At 36.7% G+C, this 20,023-nt stretch overlaps 1 protein-coding gene across 8 annotated transcripts in view; it reads left to right on the top strand.

Annotated features, from left to right (window-relative positions):
• Positions 1-20,023, top strand: part of PAN3 (poly(A) specific ribonuclease subunit PAN3) — a 102,632-nt gene that overhangs the window by 54,384 nt on the left and 28,225 nt on the right. For all 8 annotated transcript variants that reach the window (XM_039718255.1, XM_039718254.1, XM_039718253.1 and 5 more), the window contains 6 exons: positions 7,347-7,512; positions 7,928-8,015; positions 13,913-14,052; positions 14,805-14,934; positions 17,831-17,895; positions 18,608-18,746. In XM_039718255.1, coding sequence (XP_039574189.1) covers positions 7,347-7,512; positions 7,928-8,015; positions 13,913-14,052; positions 14,805-14,934; positions 17,831-17,895; positions 18,608-18,746 — 728 coding nt within the window. The remainder of the gene's footprint in view (positions 1-7,346; positions 7,513-7,927; positions 8,016-13,912; positions 14,053-14,804; positions 14,935-17,830; positions 17,896-18,607; positions 18,747-20,023) is intronic.

Raw genomic sequence — 20,023 nt, 5'->3', positions numbered from 1 at the left:
GACAGTATTTTATTTGATGATTTGAAATGTGAAGTACTAGTTAAGACAAGAAATGGATTAAAAAAATCCCTGTGCCACATTCTTTTCAGACACCAGCTTCACATCTTAGGTCTGAAATTTTTTTTAATGATGTTTATACATAGCTTCAATGGAGTCATTAAAACTACATCAACATTCTTAAATGAAATCTGTCACAGGATGGTCTGTGGCTCAGCAAGTAGCCCAGTAGAGCTCTTATGCTTGTGTCTAAAGCCTTTTCCTCTCCAAACCAGTGTGCTGTCGATCCTTCTTCCTGTTAGGACCAGTTTGTGATCCCTGCAGTCTTACAAACTGCAGTCAGGTATTTACAACACAAACAGTGCCATGCTGAGAAAGAGATGTGGTCACTGCTGAATAGAATCACAGAAAGACTTAAGGTAGAAAAATACCGTGCAGAGCTTTTTTGGACCAACTTCTTGCTTGAGGCAGGACCAGTCCTGAAATTACATCAAGCACTAAAGATGACCAGAGGACTGTGACATGGCCTGTTTTATTTTTTAATTAGAGAAGATCTTCCCTAAATGTCTTTAGGCTGCCAGTGTATGAAGGGAAACAGAAGCTAAGGGATTTTTGTTTCTTGTGCCTTTTTTGAAATTAGAGCTTTTAGCTGTGAATTCAAACTATTTCAAAGGTTGGCATCTAGAACTTCACTTGGCTATCTTGTACATCAGAGTACATTGGTTTGGTAGTGTGTGAGTATGTTCAAAGGCTTGAAGAAAACCTTATATACATTCAAGGACTTGTGGGTACCTTATATACTGCATAATTCTCACTGACTTTGGACTGAGCTGACCATTATAAGTGGAGATGGAACTTGATTTCCTCCACTGATTTTGGTGGTAATATCTCAGATGGAGGAAACCCCAGTTTGATTGTGTCATATCCTGTGTCAAATCAGAGTGCCATTACAGATTCAATGAGCCTGATGTGAAACTAATTTGGTGAGATAAAACTGGAAGATCTACTGCTAGGTTAATGACTGTTACGTGCAGGACTAGACCCCTGAGCGTTTCCCAGTCATGGTTTTCAATTTCCATGTGAATCAGTCCTTGTTATGTTTTTGTATCTCTCTAGAGAATCATAGTAGAATGATGTCTGTTCTAGATAAAATAATAGAAGTTATAATAAAATTCTTGGGAGCACATTCTTTTGTCACACTGGAAAATAATTAAGTTATGGTCCTATAAAGGGCAGTCATGTCCCATTAACCTATCCAAGTTCTTTAAAGGAAGATCCAGTAGATAAGACCTTGGAGTTTTCAATGAAGTCCAACAGAGTCTTTAAAAGAGCCTAAGTAGTCATATGGCAGAAAAGGTTCTCAGGTTAATGCCTGGTTAGAATATTAGAAACAGAGTGAACAGTGAAGATCACTGATGGGTCTCACAAGAAGATGTCCTGGGAGTTGTATTTCTTAACACATTTGCTTGTTTGCTCTGAAGATAAATGGTCTGTCAAAGTTTGCTGGTAATACCAAATTATTTGGATTGTTAAAAACAAAGGCCAATTGTGATTGATTGCAGAAGGATCTTACAAGACTGGAACTCCTACTGATAATATAGCAGGTGATGTAATGTAAACCAGTGTAATCAAAGGAAAAATGTAACTAGCTTTAAACATGAAGCAATGGCCTCTGTTGTGACTGTTGCCACTCAGTAACAGGTCTGGGACCATAGTTAAGTAGATTGAAGAGAGTACTGTCCTGAATAGCTGTAAATAGGAAATAGGTTGATGTAGCTTATTAAGAAAAGGGCAGTGAAATGGTAGACATTGTATTCAAGATGTGTGTGCCTGATAGACTCCTGTCTGTAGCTGTGTGCCTCCTCGTGCATTTTGAAGGGTGTAGAAGAGCAGTGAAGAGGTTGAGATGAGGTGACAGGGATGATCAAAGGTGTGGAACAGCTGGATGAAGAACAGCAAAGTGGAATAATGCTTTTCATGCTTTTAAAGATGGAAGGGATAATAATGGGGTTAAAAATTACTGGAATATGGTCTGAAAAATCATTTGGATTAACAAATAAATTAATAAAAAAGTTTATTATTTCTTCCAGCCTACAACCAAGGCCTTACCAATGAAACTAGACAGGTAGCAAATTCAAAACCTGTGTAACGATAATTAAGCCATGGAACTTTCACAGACTGTTGTGGACATTTGCCTAGGTTCAAGGGGGAAGTGGGCTTACTCATGCAGGAGAAATATTTGGGGACTGCATAGGCATGATATTTACTTCTGGGCTGCAAATCACTGGAGGCTAATAGAACATTCTACTTGTTTATGTTTATACACTTCAGTATTCATGGCAAGCTGATTTTAGGGTATGTGTATTTGAAACAGGCCCATGGGCTATCTGGACCCTTTGTTTTGCCTACTTCATCTTCCTTTTGTAGGCAGGAATGATCTGGCAAGTTGGAAATAAGACATCAATGTCTGTTCAAACCAAAGTATTACTCAATTAAAATGAGCTGTTGCAACAGAACTTACAGGGATATGTAGGGAAGATAACTTTGTCCTGACTGTGGCACTTATTACCTGCACTGTCAATATTTTCAGTAGACAAATTAGGGAATTAGGGGAAAAGTCACCTGAAGTCCCAAATTTTGCCAAATCTTTCTGCATATCTTTGCTTTGGCCTTTCTTTTTTTTTTTCTTTTTTTTTTTTTTGATAACTGCTGCTCTCTAGTCTAGTCCTCAGTAGAAGGAGCAATTTAAGAGAGAAAAATAAGATTGCATACCTATAACTTGATTTCTCAGAATTGCCTGCCTTCATGGATCCTTTCTCCATCCCCTCACAGAGTTTCTTGGCCGTCTGCCTGCCTAGAGGAGACTCCCAAGAGAAGCAGGGGAATGGATGGAAGTTGGGTACTCTGCAGCATGAGGCCCAGATTAGTACAATTGCTTATAAAGGTTTTAGGAGGCACAACACTGTGAACCTGATCAGTGAACTCAGAGAATTTGATTTCAGGTATGCAACCTTATTTATGTTGAACACTTCAGTTGGCAACATGAGACATTGATAGTTAAAAGATGAGGATTATGGTTTACATGGCTGTCTTGCATGTCACTGGTGTCAATGTGGTCACTCTTGGGTGTTTTCTTCTTGCCATATTATTTACAGACCCTGTTACAGGACTACCTTGATAGAGATTTGGTGTGGGGAAGAAAAATAGCAGCTTACATTTATTTTTATACTGTAAACTAATGTCTCTGACTTCTGAATGCAGTAGAATTTGTTGCTTGTGTTCTTTATTCAGTGATAACTCCTCTTCCTTCAGATGGTAGTGTGTGATAATCTAACATTGTTCTGTCATACTTTACTAAGTTTGCATGGTTTAAAATCAGGAATCTGAATTTTCAGTTAATTGCTACTCAAAGTACATTTATTTGAAAAGTTTCTTATATTATTCTCACTTCCTCTATTTCCTCAAAACACTTCTTCATACTCTAAACATTAAATATGTTGTTCTGGAACTTTTTGGTATTCTTCCACCTTTCTTATATTCCTTAGTTTCAGATTGTGGCACATATTAGTGCATTTGTCTCTGCCAAAATTATGTTCTCTTTGCATTAGCAAGTTAACCCAAAAGTACTGAGATGTTGCTCTTAACAGTGCAATAATTGAATGGTAAACTAAATTCTGAATGTATGTACTTTAAAACTTAACAGCCAGAAAATCCTGGCCAGTTAACAGTAACTATTGACAGCTGCCAGAAAAGTTTGTCCTGGTGAGTTTTTGTGGTTGGCAGAGATAAGCATGCCTTTGTTATGTCTTTTGGTCTGCTTTTAAACACTCTGAGTAATTAAATGTTGGCGTACATGCTGTTAGTAGGAGTTTTCAGCAGTACAGTCTCTGTTTTTCAGCAAACAAATACTTTCTGATGAAGATAAGCATGGTCTGGGAAACTTGCTTTGCTTTTGACACACTAATAGTAGTATGTCATGCACAAAAATGGACTTCACTGCTGACTTCACAGTTTTTGCATTCCCATGTGCTGAATGTTTTTTTATAAAATACCCCTTCTATTGAAAAAGAAATAAGTTGTGTGATGACTAGATGAATAGTGTGTGATGAGGAGTAAGAATATATGAATATTGAAAGTCAGCATGATGTTTTTGAAGACAAAATATGTGACTAATAATTATCCTAAAATACCTTTGCCAAGAGCTGCAACTTTTTCAAAGTAAGTTTGAGTTTTCAGTAGCTTTGGAATTTTTACAAAAAATACTTCTGCATTCTAGTAGATCAGAAACTTTCTGTATATTCAAAACTGGGAAATGTAAAACCAAACCCCAAGTTTCCCTGAAGGAGAGATGAAGGCTACTGCATTTGTCTTGTTTTCAGTACTTTAACTTAGGAACACCAGGTAAACCCTGATCGATTCACAGTTTTAAATGTAAAAGACTGGTTTACAAGCCTGAGAGGTTCAATTTAGTAAACAGCTGAATCTTTAATTGGGTTTTTTTTTCCTTCATAACTGTGTGAGAATTGCTGTTTCTTGGCATGCTTTCAGTGTTCCTGATGATGTCAAACAAGTCCTACTGCTTGTGTTCCCAGGTCTTACTTCCCACCCCAGGACTATTCCTGGATTCACACCTGCTCTGGAGAACAGAATTTCATTTGAATGCTTTTTTAAATACGCAGAAACCCAATATACACATCTACACTGTTACAGAGGGTAACTTTTTTGTTTTGTTGTCAACAGCATACCACAGAACTAAAAAATAAGTGTCAGCATTTTTATTTATTTATGTTTGTCCCAATGTGGCAAGGAAAAATAATGGATAACCTGTGTTTTTGAAATGGCAGGTTTTAAATTTTTAATCTTTTCCATTAGTGGCTGTGTTCTACATCACAGAGATGAAATTATTGGGAGAGGTGAATCTGCCATGCAGTATGTGGGAAGAACACAGTCTGAAATTTTGCTTGTTGTAGCTGTAGATTCAGCCTGTGGTGGGAAGCCTTTGCAAATCAACCATGGAATCTCTTAAAAAAACACTTTTTCAAGTAATACTCTGATCATTTGGGTAATGTTTACTTATATTCTTGTTGTGTTTTTCCTTGTGTTTAGCACTGTTTGGAAAGCTTTCCAACTGTGTGTTTTTCCTGAAGAGCAAGCTTTTGGGTCTCATCTCCTTGGGTCCTTGCTCAAGTGCTGTTTGTGGCAGGTGTGATGGGCCTCTTGAGACATACATTATAGTCAGCATTGCAGCAAACTGAACTGCTTTTAATCGTGCTTATTTTGAACAGATAGATATGCAAGAAGGCATTTCAAAGCTGATTCTTCCCATGTTTTAGCTTGTATGTTTAGTGTATGTCAATGTGGGATGCAGCCAACAGTTGGGAAAGCAGCAGCCTAGATTTGGCTGTAGCCTCAAGTAAGTTTTTCCAGTAATAAAATAATGTTGCTTAAGATTTTCTGATAGATGAGGAGAAGCTGTGTCAAACTCTGTTCTTTCTGTATATATTGGATATTCTCTTGGTTGCGTTGCCTTAATTTGAAGATCAAGGGGCAGGTGCTGTTATGCATGCACAAAAATAACTGCCAAGTTTCAGCTTCTCTTTCTTTGGGATATTATAGCAACGTTTCTATTCTGGACTTACTTCATACAGATGTAACTGTCTTAGAGTATCCATGCACATCCCTGTTAAACTTAATACTCATGTTGCTGTTCACCAGATATAAAGTGCATTCTACAGCAAGTAGTAAAGAGTCTCAACTAGTACAGGAGGTTGTATCTTCTCAGTCATTTTATATTATAATTTTTGTCATTCTGAAGAAGAGAGAGTTATGAGGGAAAACGTTTGCTGCGTGAGACTTGGAATGATGTTTTTTGTGGGAAGTGATTTGCATAATGATTCATCAGGGGGCCAGAAAAAAGCAAACAATATCTCATTATATTCAGCTTTCAGTAGACCTGCCAAGTTTATTGCTTTTTAAAGGAGTCAGCATTTTGATCTTCATAATCTAAACCAAAGTCCCTTAAACCTGAAAAGCAAACTAAAATTTCAAAAATGGACAAAACAAAGCTCAGATGAAAGCTTGTAACATTCCCAGCCCATGACCCCAAAGTCAGTAAAATTTCCAAGTAAAAAGTTATCAGGAATGTGTTCCACTTTTTTTTTCACTGTGCATATATTTTGTGTGTGCATATGCGTGCAAGTATACACATACTTTGATCAAATGCACAGTTGTTGATATGGTCGTGTAGGAAAAGGGGGGTTAAAAAAACCCCAACCTCAGAAAACAACAAGAACAAAAAACAAAACAACCCAAAATCACCAAACAAATAAAAAAAAAAACAACTGAAAAGAAATAAATATTTAGAGAAGAGTGCAGTGCAGTCAGTTCACAGTGAAACCAATCAGATGCTTACATGATTTTACATAATACTGATGATATTACTGGTCTCAAGCAAAATCAGTACTGAGGCAGCCTCTTGAATATCTCTTATGGTTTGTAAAATTGAGATGTACTGTCTTACTCTGGATGTATTTTCTTCTGCTTCAACTTTGTGCAAGGCAAACAATGCCATCTTACCTGAATTACACGCATCATACTTAAAATAACATTTGTTATCTATATCTCCATTTTTTCATCTGTGACTCAGTATTACTCAAACTGTTTGTAATGTAGGATTTGAGTGTGTATTTGCAAAGATTGAGTTTTACTTTTGACTACAAATCTGTTTGGAAGGGGAATAATGCATTTCTTTCATACTACCCATGGAATAGGGGTCATGCAGGGATAACTTGTCAGGGAGCTGTGTCACAGCAAAATGTAAGTGAAGTTGTGTTCAGTGATGTGTAGCCTCCAAATCTTTGTCTGATTTGCTCTTGTAAATTGAAATTAGCTTGTTATTTTTTCTTATTAGATGATAGAAAATGTTTAATTGGGAAGCCTTCCTGCAATAAAGGCAGTAAAATGTTGCAGCTCTTGTGATACTTATTCTTTGTTTCAGGATATTGGTGTTTTTACTTCTGAAGTGCCTGCATATTTTGATGTACCATCTACTTTGAGCAATTTCCAATCAATGCTCATTCTAAACTTCAAAACAAAATTTCCCTGAATATGAGAATGAAAATAATAATGCCTAATTAATTGTCAGCATTTTCAAAAAAACACACGTGAAACCAACCAATGGGGAAAAAATCTATTCCCAAACTCACCTTCAAAGCAACATAGATTTATCTTTCAAGGACTATTAAGAGTTAAATGAAATGAGTGTGTGAATTAATTGTATAATTCAAGATGCAGTACTTTGCTTTTTGCACAGCAGCCTTCTATTAATGCTCACAATGTTTTGATTCTAGGTCAGCATGATGGACCTCTGCCACGGCAGCATGCGGGGTTGCTTCCAGAGTCTTTGATATGGGCTTACATTGTGCAGCTCAGCTCTGCCTTGCGGACCATTCACACAGCAGGACTGGCGTGCAGAGTTATGGATCCAACGAAGATTCTGGTAACAGGCAAAACAAGGTAATGAAAGCACTCAGTCTTACTGTGCTCTGAGTTCCTGACAGCTGCTGACTGTGCACCTGATATGTAAATAGCTTGTAAGTTCTCTCAAGTGGCCTGAGGCATGGTGCTAAAACTTGTAACTTTGGTTTTTTAAAGGTCTTCCTTTAAAGAGTATTTGGGAAGACTTACACATTATCCTCAAACTACTGATCAGACCCACTACTGTCAGTTTAGAAATTTGTTGATTTATTTGCAGACTGAATACTATCTGTGTGTTTTATCAAATCATACAATCATTCTTTTCTGATTGATAGTAATTTGCTAAGTACCAATGACTTTTATAATATCAAAAAATTCAATGAATGCTAGAGGAAAAATTGAGTAACAATAAAGTTTAATGGCAATTTTTCCTTTTCTCTTCTTGTTCCTAAAGGTTACGAGTTAACTGTGTTGGAATCTTTGACGTTTTGACATTTGACAACAGTCAAAATAATCCATTGGCGTTAATGGCTCAGTTTCAGGTATGACAACTGCCAGTTAGGTTGGTGGCTTGGCAAAGGGATTACTGCAAACCAGTGTGATTCCTTTTGGAAGACAAGTACTTTAATTAAACTGTAGTCCACTGTATCTATCTGTAAATGACTGTATTTTTTTCACTTCTGATTTGATCTTGGTTTTCCCATACACTGTTCAAAATTGCTTATAATTTATAAATGTGAATGCTCATTTTGATATCTTCTGCCTCTGAAATTTCAGCAAGCTCACCAAACAGGTTGAACTATAGTATTTAACAAACTTAAGTCAGAAACTACTAGAAATAGAGATTTCTAAAGGAAGGAGAAGAAAAATCTTACATTTAGTGTTACAGATAAAAAATAATGATGCAGTAATAGTTTTTGCTCTGTCTTTTGTGATTTTTAACATAAATAACTAAGTGTTGAATACCTGTTGAGAGGAGTAAGATCTTTCAATTAACTGCATTTAGACCCTCTCCTCGTGCCAAAAAGATTCTAGTGTATCTTTATTTTGGGCTCCTAGTTTTTCCGTGCTCTCCTGGTGTTCTCTGAAGCGTGGACTCTGCATAATTCCTGAATTAAGAAGAACCCCTTTAGACTTAACAAAAAGTGTTCCACAGTCATCTGGAGCATCACTGTGTACAGGAGTGCCTCTTTCCCTAACTTCCCCTCAGGGTAAAGTACATTACTTCAGCAGTCATCACATACCCTGTCTGTACTGGGAGTGAAAGACTACAGTAGGGAGTTGGATTTAATTTATTTTCATTAATTGACCTTATTTACTGTGAAAACTGCTTATTCCGAGTCTTTAGGTCATAACTGAAATGTTTGAACTTTGGCCAGAAGAAACTAGCTTGTTAGAGACCATGTCCTAGAACATAACTTTTTTTTTTATTGGTACAGTAAAGCAGTTTTCAGTGTGCTTTGAGGAATACACCAAAGGATTTCATGCTCACACACACACTCAGCGGCATATCAGTGGCCTTTTGGTAATAATTTAGTGGAAAACAGCTCAGAGAAGATGAAAATACATGTAAATCCATGCCTAAAAATGTAATGAGAGGGGTTTTTTTAAATCTAAGTACTTTTCTATTTTAATTTCAGCTTGGAAAGGGATCCTCCTGAGATATTATGACATTCAAGTACAGAAAAATATTTAAAATACTTGAAGATACAAATCTAAAAATACTTGCAGGTACACAAGTCTGTCAAAAGCACTTACCACCATAGCAGCTCAACACATGGCAGCTGACTTGCTTGATAACGCCTAGTTTTGTTTAGGGGGAATGGCTTTTCATGTTTTATGTGTTGTTAATATTCAAATTGTTTAGGTTGGTCTGCTAAACCAGAAAAGAAATACTCCTAAATACTTCCTTTGGAAGATCTAAACTGCAATTAGTAAATACAGTATGATGTTTTCTTTTGTTGTTTTTTTCTAGAAGAGCAAGGCTTTCACTGCCCATTTTTTTTTTCCTTCAGAGGTGCCAGACTGGTTCCATTCCTTGAAATTTAGGGGTCATTTCTCATGCTCTACCTTGTTTGCCCTAGCCAGATAAAATTACAAAATAACAGCTGCTGCTCGTCCTTTTTCCTTTCAATCCATGACCCAGTTCCTGAATTCCTCTGGGACTTCTGTGACTGTTAAAAATGTAGGTTATCTCTTGGTTTACTGCCCAGCTAATATGCATTTCCTTGTTGTTGTCTTCAATGGAGAAAGCTATATTTGTTAGGATTTGCCATTTTCTGGGTGTTTCCCATGGTTAATATAAAGAGAGACTTTGGCCAGAACAGTGAGGGACTATGTAACAGTAAAAGGTATGCAATAGTTCTTTGCAATCTGTGTTAAACACATTAATCTCTATGATCATTTAAGAGTTACATGAAGGCAACAAAAAGGGAAGCTAAGCTAAAAAGAAGTAAATGAAATATGAATGGCCACTTGCATTGAAAACCAGGGGTTAAACCTGTATAAACTGCAGCACATGACTTCCCATCCCACCCCAGTCTATAAGTCTTGTGTCAGTCAATTGCAAGGTACAGATGGGAAAGCTAAATGGTGATACAGGAAACAGTAAAAAGGTTTAATAAATATTTCTGTATTTGGAATAAAATATAAGTCCTGCCCTTTGCAAAAATACGAGAATGTAAGTTTTACTGTTTTAACAAGGGCTATAAGGTTACTTTTGCTTAAAGTAAATATTTTTAGTTTAGCAAACCAAAATAACTTTCACATGCATCTCCCCAAATTTAAAGAAACTAGTTTGAAGAGATGTCACAAGTACTAATATTGACTCTAAAAAAAAACCCACCAAAATGTAGGAACTTTGAGGTACTTCTAAAGACAATTCCAGAACTTATCCTTTTAAGTGAATCCACAGAACTGGAGTATAGATGAGCTGATACTGATCCAAGCATAGCAGTGGATCAGGATAAACAAAACAAAATAAAAAGTAGTGTTGGTTTCAAAGTGCTCCTGGAAAATGGATCCTGTCAAAAAAAAGTTTTATTTGAATAGCTTACATGTCTGGCTGTTAAAATCAAATGTGTAAAATGTTATCTCTAGGGAATTTGGCAAAGTGGCACATACCTATTTAATAAAAAAAAAAAGAAAGGGTACCTATGCAATTAACATTTAAATATTTAAAAGACTCACTTGATATTCTTGAAATTGACTTGGTAACAGGAAGACATTAATGAAGGGGGTTGTTTCTGAGTTTAGCCCCTAGTGCTGGTTTTTAGTGAATGCTATTTAAAAGCTCTATCAATGAACTAAATGCTGATAAAATCCTTATTTGCAAAGCTTTCAAGAGATAAAAAATTAAATTGGTAGAGGTTACAGTTATGAATTGAATTACTAATTAAATGGCTATTAATTGCATGCAAGATGCATTTTTGAGCAAAAGGCTGCCTGTGCTTGAAGGTGTAAAGCTTTTCCTTGAAGTTAGGAATCAACTTAGTATTACTTCATAGTCACTGTTGATAGTTACCGTAGCAGAAGTTTTCTGTCAGATCAGTGGCAAAAGGAACTTACGTGATCCATAGGAGCATGCAAACACAATAGGGAGTATAAACAAGGAAATGCTTGTACCTAATATAGATCTGTACCTTGTACTAGCAAGGCTACTACAGGAATGCAGAAAATATATTTCTGGTGTTCCTGCTGCAAGGAAGTCTTGTAGTTCTTGAGTGCCTTCTTTAACCTTTCTTTGCCTAGGAGCAATAAGAGATGAATATTTTCAGAGGATAGGTTAGGACTTAATAGGCATATGTGGATTGCTTCCTTACAGAAAGAATGGTGTAACCCAGCTTCTGGGAAGTCATGTACCCTGTCTGAATTTGTAGAGTGGGTCAGCAGATGGTAGTTTAGTTGCTTTTAAAACAGTAATCTGACTCTCAGAAATCCTGAACTTTATGGGATCCTTCCAGCTTGTGATATTCTGGTTCTCCTTTGTGCTCTTGTAAAACTTCAAAAATTGGGTACTGTGATAACATTTTCTTTCAGGGTTTCAGCTAACAATGAGTAGTCAGGTGCCTCCAGAGAGCAGTTCAGCGGCTCAAAATCTGAATTGACTTACATAGTTACAGTTGTCTTAAATTGATCAGTCTCCTGACTGAATGCTTGAAGTTCCTAAAATAAGTGGGATGAATCCAAGCCACTTTTGTGTCTAAAACAAGCTAATAATTGGCTGTAATTTGAAAACTCTGTGTTTGGGAGTGCATTAGGGTGTCATATTCTCTCCGCCAGTTCTTCTGGTAGATGCAATTTGCAAAGCAAACAAAAATTTAAAGTTGCTAGTCAAATGCTCAAAACCTCACAAAGCTCAAATTTAAAATTTCCTGTCTGATGTTAAATGTAAGACTTTTTCAATAATTTCTAAAATCTAACACAATCTGTATTATGAAAGCACCTGTGCAAAGGAAGACAATTTTCATAGGGTCTTGCCTGTATATTTTCAGTGTCTCAGGATTGTGTGGTGATACAGAATTTATATAGATTATATCCTTATGAATGACTAAAAATTGAAAGGTACTAAGTGTAAAGTAGAGGACTGCAGAAAGAAGTCTAACTGTGGTTAATACAAATGCATATTTCTTCCAAGAGTTTTTGGAGAAAAAAATCATAATGAAAATGCCTTTCTCTCAGGTGACACATTTCTAGATACTGCACTGGCAGAAATCCTCTGTTTAGAGTCATAGCAGTGTTCCCTGCTGCTGAAATGGACTACTTGTTAATGGAAGCAAGTTCACACCAAAAAGGGGGTTTATTGCTCTGATTAATGTCTCTTTAGTAAAGGAAAAAGGAATTCTAATACTCAGAAATTTTGTGTTGCTTAGGAAATAGTCTAGCAAATGCCAGTCCCACCTCCTTTTCAACCACTTTGTCCTTATTTGTCTCATTTTCCACATCCTGTCTTCATTAGCTACAAGAATAATAAGCTTTTTAACTTCTGGCATATTGTGTATCCATGTTCCAAGTGTGCTGCTTAATCATACTTGATATAGGACAGCAGGGACATTGAGGGACCTGGAAAGGTTTGGTATTTTTCCCTTTCCCTCAGCACCTGGGAGATGTGGCTTCAGGGAAGGCTCTCCTCAGCTGCTGCAGCCAGAGGCAGCAGGTGTGGTTATGCCTCTGGGTGGAAGAGCTGTGAGGGGCTGTGGCATGTTCACCATCACAGCATTTTTCTAAAGCTGCCAAATTCTAACCAGAACTTCTAATGCTGCCAGATTTTTTAGCCTTTCTTACAGAAATGACAGAAGGTGGATTTCTTGTATGACCATTCTCTGCTAAATGGCTTGGCCTTGCTCTAGGCTATGAAACTGCCATTCTCAATTACTAGTAGCTTTTATGGTTTTATTTTTGCAAAAATATCTTATATTTTCAAAAAAAAAAACAAAACCAAAACCCCAGGAAAATTCTAATTTCATATCTATGGCTGACTGTTAAATTCACTCTGAGGCATGTCCAGCATGGAAGGCTGCAGGTGTTTTAAAGGTTGGCCAAGTTGTGTGCAGCTGAAAGCCTTTCCATGGAAAGAATCAGTTCACCTTTTCCTAAGCATGTCATTGTTTGCTACTAAATTAGGCTCTTACTTTTAGCAGTGGGATTTAAAATTTATTACAGCTTTTCAAAATCATTTCTCATGGCTGGCTATTAATACTGGCAGAATTTTCTGTTATGGCAAAGTAGGCTGTATCCAGCATTCATCTTTTAAAAGCAGTTCTGCTTTTAACAAAAATGTTTAGTAATGCAGCGGTTTCTTTATAACACACAATACTGTTCTGTTTGGCAGCTGTACATGCCTGTCTAGTTATTTGGCACAGTTCAGATCTTTTCACACTGTCCATCAGAGATGAAAATATTTGAGCAATTTGTTAAAATGGTGATATCATGTGTTAGAATGTGGTGTGAATCCCAGTATGGAATTCACACTGGATGGCTAGATTGAAAAAATATGATTGCAGAAGATGCTGGTTTCAGTTTAACAAATAATCCTTTTATTTCTACATCTCATATTGAGAAGACTTGTTCTGTTTGCCACCAACTCCTTGGCTTGTCAGGATTGAGCAGGTGGGTGGCTCAGAGAACCTTATTACAGAGCTTCTGCTCACTACACAGTTCTCTCTGGTACTGTCCTTAAGCTAAAAATAGGTAAATTTTAATCATTCAAAGATAAATATAGTACGTAAAAATTGCTAGGTGTCAGGACACATTTTCTTTTTAACTTTTTAACTACTGTTACTTGAACAATCATATTGAACTGTGATTTGAATAGTACTTACTTTAGTTGCTCAAATTCTTCTAAGGTTGTTGAGGAATTGTCTCTCTTTAGCACCATCTAGTACCATAGGTAGTATTTATCTGTACTAAGAATCTTACCTATGTGTGTTTTCCCTATTAGCAAGCAGATCTGATCTCCCTGGGGAAAGTTGTGTTGGCTTTGGCTTGCAATTCTTTATCAGGAATTCAGAGAGAGAATTTGCAGAAAGCAATGGAACTGGTGACAATCAACTATTCCTCTGATCTGAAGAATCTGATTTTGTAAGTTTGTTTAATAAACCTTTTAAAGGAAATTGCATCTCTTTTTAATGTATACAAATGCAAAAGCCAAATGGTATTTTTAAATGCAAGTAAGATTACAGATAAATCTACTGTTGTTGAGTTGTTTGCGTGGTCAGTGTGCTGTTAAACATTGATATAAATTTTTTTGTATGAAGCTGGTAAAGCTCTTAGTAAGAATTAGGAGTGTAAACAAAACAAGCATTTTCAGTTGTCTTAAATACTGGGGTTCATTGCATGTTCTCTACAATAGCAGTATGCCAGTCTTATCTTACAGTTTCAGAAGGTACTGAGAAATAGGCACACTGACTTTTTGGCCAAAAGGTTGAGTGCTGGCTTTTTCTGGCTGTGTGTTCTTTTTGTGTCATTTCAATATAGTCAGCCTTTTTCTCCCTTGCAGCCTGAGTGGGAAAAGTAGAAGTCTTTTCTCCGTTACTCATTTGAAAAACAATTGCATTGCTGTCTGAATCTGCATCCATCTCTCTTTTTGTATATGTTCTTGCTGTTTGAATGAACTGCGCAGTTTCATGGAAGTATACTCCTGTCTTGTATAAATAACTTACTAGATGTATACATGCAAATTGTGTTTTCGTGATGAGATCGTCTTTTAAGAAACATAACAATTTTCAGCTTTGTGTATTAAATACAAAAAGTAAATAGTTATAAAATCATAATGGAATATAATGTTTGGCGTTTGCAAAAAGTAATCTTTGGTGGTTGGGTTATTTTGGCAGGTATTTGCTGACTGACCAAAACAGACTTCGCAGTGTAAACGATATCATGCCTATGATTGGTGCACGATTCTATACTCAGTTGGATGCTGCTCAGATGCGAAATGATGTTATAGAAGAAGATCTAGCAAAGGTAAATCATGTAGTAATTACTGCAGAAAGACCTGTAGTCAGTGTTCCTAGAGCTGTACCTTAAAATCAGATGTTTTCTACTAGTTTCTGTTGGGTTTTTTTTTTCCCTTCTATTTGTTTATTAACCTAAGTAATCTGCCTGAAGGCTTGACAACTCTAAACTCATGTTTTTGAAAGCCCCAGAGCTTCAAGAATGCCTAATTTTAAGATGTCTTCAGCTGTGTTTTAACTACAGTAGCATCTTCATTTCCAACCAGTAGTCTTGGGAAAATTATGTTCTTTATAGCATGGTTAAAAAGAGCATTCTGAGTAAAGAAGGCCATGTATGTTATGTGGATCATGTAATGTGTGCTAAATTTTTTGGTTTGGATTTCATGTCCCTTCTCTCATATGTTTTAATTTCTGAATGAATTCTAATTCATGGAGATACCATGTTCAGCTTTCCTGAGGAGTGCACTCTTGCTGTGGGAGTCTGTGGTGTTCAGTCAAGGTATCATGTGCTAGCTATAAAGGAAATACATATTATGTATCAAGTCAGGGTGGATTTGGGATTTGTTCAACAGGAAGGAGTGTCTGTTAGTCAGAAGTGACTGACAGCAGGACTTCGACCAGGACTCAGATACGTTGTGGAATGCATTCATGTCCCTGAAAATGTGTGGGATAGGGTACTACAAAAGGATTTAATCAAGTCCTGTGATTCCACTCCATTATAACCTCTCACTGAGAACTCTTTTAAGAGACAGTAGGCCAGTGTTTGGGATTCTGATCAACTTGGTTCTCTTGATTTCTCCAGTATTATCCTGTTGGAGTATAGTTTTCCCTTCCTTTGGTGAAAGATGCTGAAATCTATCAGAAGCAAGGAGCTGTAGAAGAGCCAGGCAGTATCTGTGTACCTCTAGATGCTGGGTGCCCACATTATCAGAATCAACTCCTAATCCTTTTCCAGAGGTGTTTACAATCATTTGTTGTTAAGGTGGCCTATGTGCCTGCACAAAGCTGGGCAGATGGACTCCTTCCCATAGCAAAGATGGAGATTGCCCTGTGATCAGCATTACAATTTCTGTATTTTTAGTCAGGCTGTTTAAGCAGTCACTTATCACTGGCAGGTGGGCAGAGGTACTGCAAATTCAAGTTGTTGCTTGGCCCCCAGTTTGGCAATAGCTGTTTACTTGACAGTGATAAATACCACTTCTTAGTTAGCTGTCACACTGTAACTTGTTCCTACTATGACATCCCCTCTTTGAACATCAGAGCTACAGTATGCCTTATGTCTAGTCTGGTACCCTCTGTTCATTTTTGTCCCAAAGCAAATGCTTTGGAGGGAGTATTAGAAAAAGACTAGCATGTGTGATTTTTTTTTCCCCCTCATATTGTCCAAGCATGCAGTCATCTGTAGCTTAGGAACTTCAGATGCTGGGAGTGGTTTGTATGTAGTTAATATCTTTGTCCCACTTTTCACAGAGCACTAACCCTATTAGGCTATTCCTTTCCCTCCTCACTTTTACATTGTTGTAATAGCAGTCAAAGCCTCAGTTTATAAGCCCTGTGGAGAGTTTCTCCCTCCTTGCAGGCTACTAGGCCTCGAGGGAGGCCTCTTGGACACTTAGAGCCTGTGGTATTGCTCAGCTGTGTCAACATTCACTGGGAAATCTGCAAGGCAGTGAACTTTACACAGATGTAGTTTTGGCTTTTGAGTATTTGACCACATGCCAAAAATAAATTTGGTGGTTAGACCAAATAGTAGACCTTGGCTAGCTGGACAGGGTTAGTTTTCCTTGTCAATCTCTTTAAGTGTAGCTACTGTTGTGGTGCAAGCTGTTCTCCAGTGTGTTTTTAGACTATTAATAGAAATCTGCTACCCATAGGTTGTCCAAGGTCAGGCTGCTATCACCTTGACCCACTTTATGTACCCAGCTGTGCACAGTAATCTACTCCACACTGAATTCGGTTGCAATCAGTATGATCATGCATGGAATTAGATGCATCTTACATGAATAATGTTGTGGACCTGAGCCATTGGAGAATGTGAATAGTATCAGAGAGGATCTTTTCCTGACAACTTCAATTTACCTGTGAATTAATTTTTTGTGTAATGTTAGCTAGGATGTTGCTGTTTTTACTGCATCCTAAGTGCTGTGGAAAAACACACTAAATCAACTTTCAGTTACTTGTGTGCTAAGCAACTATAATTTTAATGTTCTGCCTCTGTGTGACCTCATTGTCATTGCTTTATTTAAGTAATTTATGGACTCAGCATTTATACTCTTTTAAGACTTAGATTCTAACTGCTTTGAAAAAACTTGTTTCAAAACAATTTTTGCAATCCGTTATCATTTGAGTATTAATTTAATGATATTGTTGCAAAATATTTACTAATAATGGCCTACAAAGCTTTTCTGAAAAAAGGATCTAGTAGATTGTTTTTTCTCATCTTTATATGAAATAAGGTGATGTATACTGCATACTTCTGCGTATCTTGGTAACTGTGTATATATAACTCTGTGTGTGTGTGTGTGTATATATATGTTAAAAAATATATATAATTTTCTTGTTTAACTTACTATATTTTAGCATACCTGTGAGTGTTGGTTGGCAGGAGATTAGACTTACATTTCCACAAGGAAATAGATTGCTTGGTCCAGTTCCTGTGGGGACTGAGAGGTATCATCAGTTGCTGAATCTTCACATTTTAATTTGAAGTGCTAAAATGAGCACTGGACTACTGATAAATAATACAATGCCTTAGATTTCTGTCTGAAAAATGATACCCTTTTCTTTGAATAAATAAGTCTTTGTAATTAATAGTGCTTCATTGGCATTATTACCATGTATCTTTTGCAAGTAAATATCTAAATTTTGTTTCAGAGACTCTTAATAACCTTTTTCTTGTTTTCTAGGAGGTGCAAAATGGAAGGTTGTTTAGGCTCCTAGCAAAATTGGGAACAATCAATGAGAGGCCAGAGTAAGAAATACTTGTTTTTGTCGTTTAGAGTATGTAAAACACAGTTTGCAATTCACTTTCTTCCTTCATAAATTTAAGCTAAATTTTTTCCCTCATATTTGCCCATGGAGAAATGAGTATTTAAGAAGCCTTGAGAAAAAATAGATAAGCAACTTTTACCAAAACTTTAAGTAGACAGGAGAAGGCTACAAGATGATATGCCAAAGTTGTTTCCTTGTATTTAGTATGGTTTCTCTTGTGAGTGGCAGTAGCTTTGGAGGAAATCCATAGCTTGCTTTAACTGAAGCAAAGGATATAGATACTGGTTTTAAGCTAGTGAGTTTTTACCTTGTTTTTTATTGACTAACTACATCAAAACGAACTGTTCATTGTCTGCTTTCCATCCTTTTACATCAACTTAGAGTTATGTCTATAAAGCAGGTTTCTACATGTGTTTTACATGGTAAACTTATTGCAGATAATTTTTCCTTTCTTCCATTATTTTTTGGTGGCTCTTGGAATACATTAACTTTGTGCTCAAGCAGCTGAGAAAGTTTTTGTGTATGTTATCTTCTGTTTGTGGTGGGGGGGGACTAATTTAATTGCAGTTGATAGCAGGTAGATTAGCTGTGCAGTAAGACTACTCAGCTGAGATTGAAGTGTCATTTATATCTGTGGGGTTTGATTTTACTTAACTTACTGAGCTTTAATATAAGAATTTGTTTTTCACTAGGTTTCAGAAGGACCCAACGTGGTCAGAAACTGGAGACAGGTATTTACTAAAGCTCTTTCGAGATCACCTTTTCCATCAGGTGACAGAAGCGGGTACTCCTTGGATTGACCTCAGTCACATTATCTCATGTCTTAACAAGGTACACTGTACTTTGGTTAGTTTTTACATGTTTGATTGGGTTAGCTTTCTTTAAAAGAGTATTCCACTGCAAAGCAAGTTGGCACTGGAAGGTTAATGCCATTGGCTTAGTTAGCAGTTATTTTCCCCATTTTGGATTAAAACCATGTATTCACTAAGCTAATATTCCAACATCTATGGATATTTTAAATAAAACTAGTACATGAATATTTTGTTAATATAGTGTGAGATACAATATTAACTTTTCATCCTAGAATGCATTGATTACTGTGGATAAGCAATGCTGGTCCCTTTATGCTACTCTGGTCTTTCAACAAAGCATAAAGGATCCATGATACTCCTTTAACTGGGAGAGGTTTCTGCTGGTAGTTATCACAAAGGATGCTCATAAAGCAAGATCCATTCCTAAACTGTGCTGACTCAAGTAGGAGACAGGAGGGAGACTGCAACAGAAATTTATGCAAAATCCTTGCCAACAGGACAGTGCTAGAAAATTTCTGTGACTTAACATTTTAAGTCCACTTCTATAATAACTTCCCTAGTCTCTCCAGCTGTTTATTTTCCAAGGCTGACTTTACAAAGCTATTTGCAGTTTTCTAAGAGCTGCACCACTAACAGAATTTTTATCTGAGCACTCTCATGATTAATAGCTGGAGATGTATGAGAGACCCCAAGATCTTCAGTAGATGAGGAACTTGTCTTGCTCCATAAATTAAAAAGTATGTGAGCTGATTAAATTTTTAATTGGTAGATCAGCTTTCAACCTATTTTACATTGTTTTGTTAAACTTCAATAATCCATGGGAGGCTAAGATGCTGCAACTTTTTTTGTTGTTGCTTTTTGTAGCTGCTTGGTAATTTCACTTGCTCTGTAGAGCAATGGTGATGCAGACACTGACAGTACACAGTTTTAGTGCCCAATATTTTCTTTTCTAGGATTAGGATAGCCAACTTTCTCCTCCAAGAAAAGTGGAATATGTTCAGATCCTTTGATGTGTAATAACTGTACAGTTAAATATTTTTCTAAAATTGTCAGGGTTTCTAACCTCCTATTAGACCACTGCTGTGCATTTTTTAACCTCCTTTTTATCTTTCTGGTTGGTGTCTGTAATCACTTTAAAAAGGACATTAAAGGGATTGAGGCTAAATCAAAAAGAAAGCATGTTGACATTCAAGTAGGCATTGAAATGCCATCATGATTTGAAAGCAGTGACTCATACAGTACTGTAGCAGGAGGGGACAGTCCTGAATTCATAGGTCAGGTAAGAGACAATGTCAA

The sequence above is a fragment of the Passer montanus genome, unplaced genomic scaffold (assembly GCF_014805655.1).
Source record: "Passer montanus isolate IOZ18808 unplaced genomic scaffold, ASM1480565v1 scaffold4, whole genome shotgun sequence".
NCBI classification, from domain to species: Eukaryota; Metazoa; Chordata; class Aves; order Passeriformes; family Passeridae; genus Passer; species Passer montanus.
The sequence above is the reverse complement of the archived record's forward strand: the minus strand, read 5'-3'. Positions and strand labels throughout refer to the sequence as shown.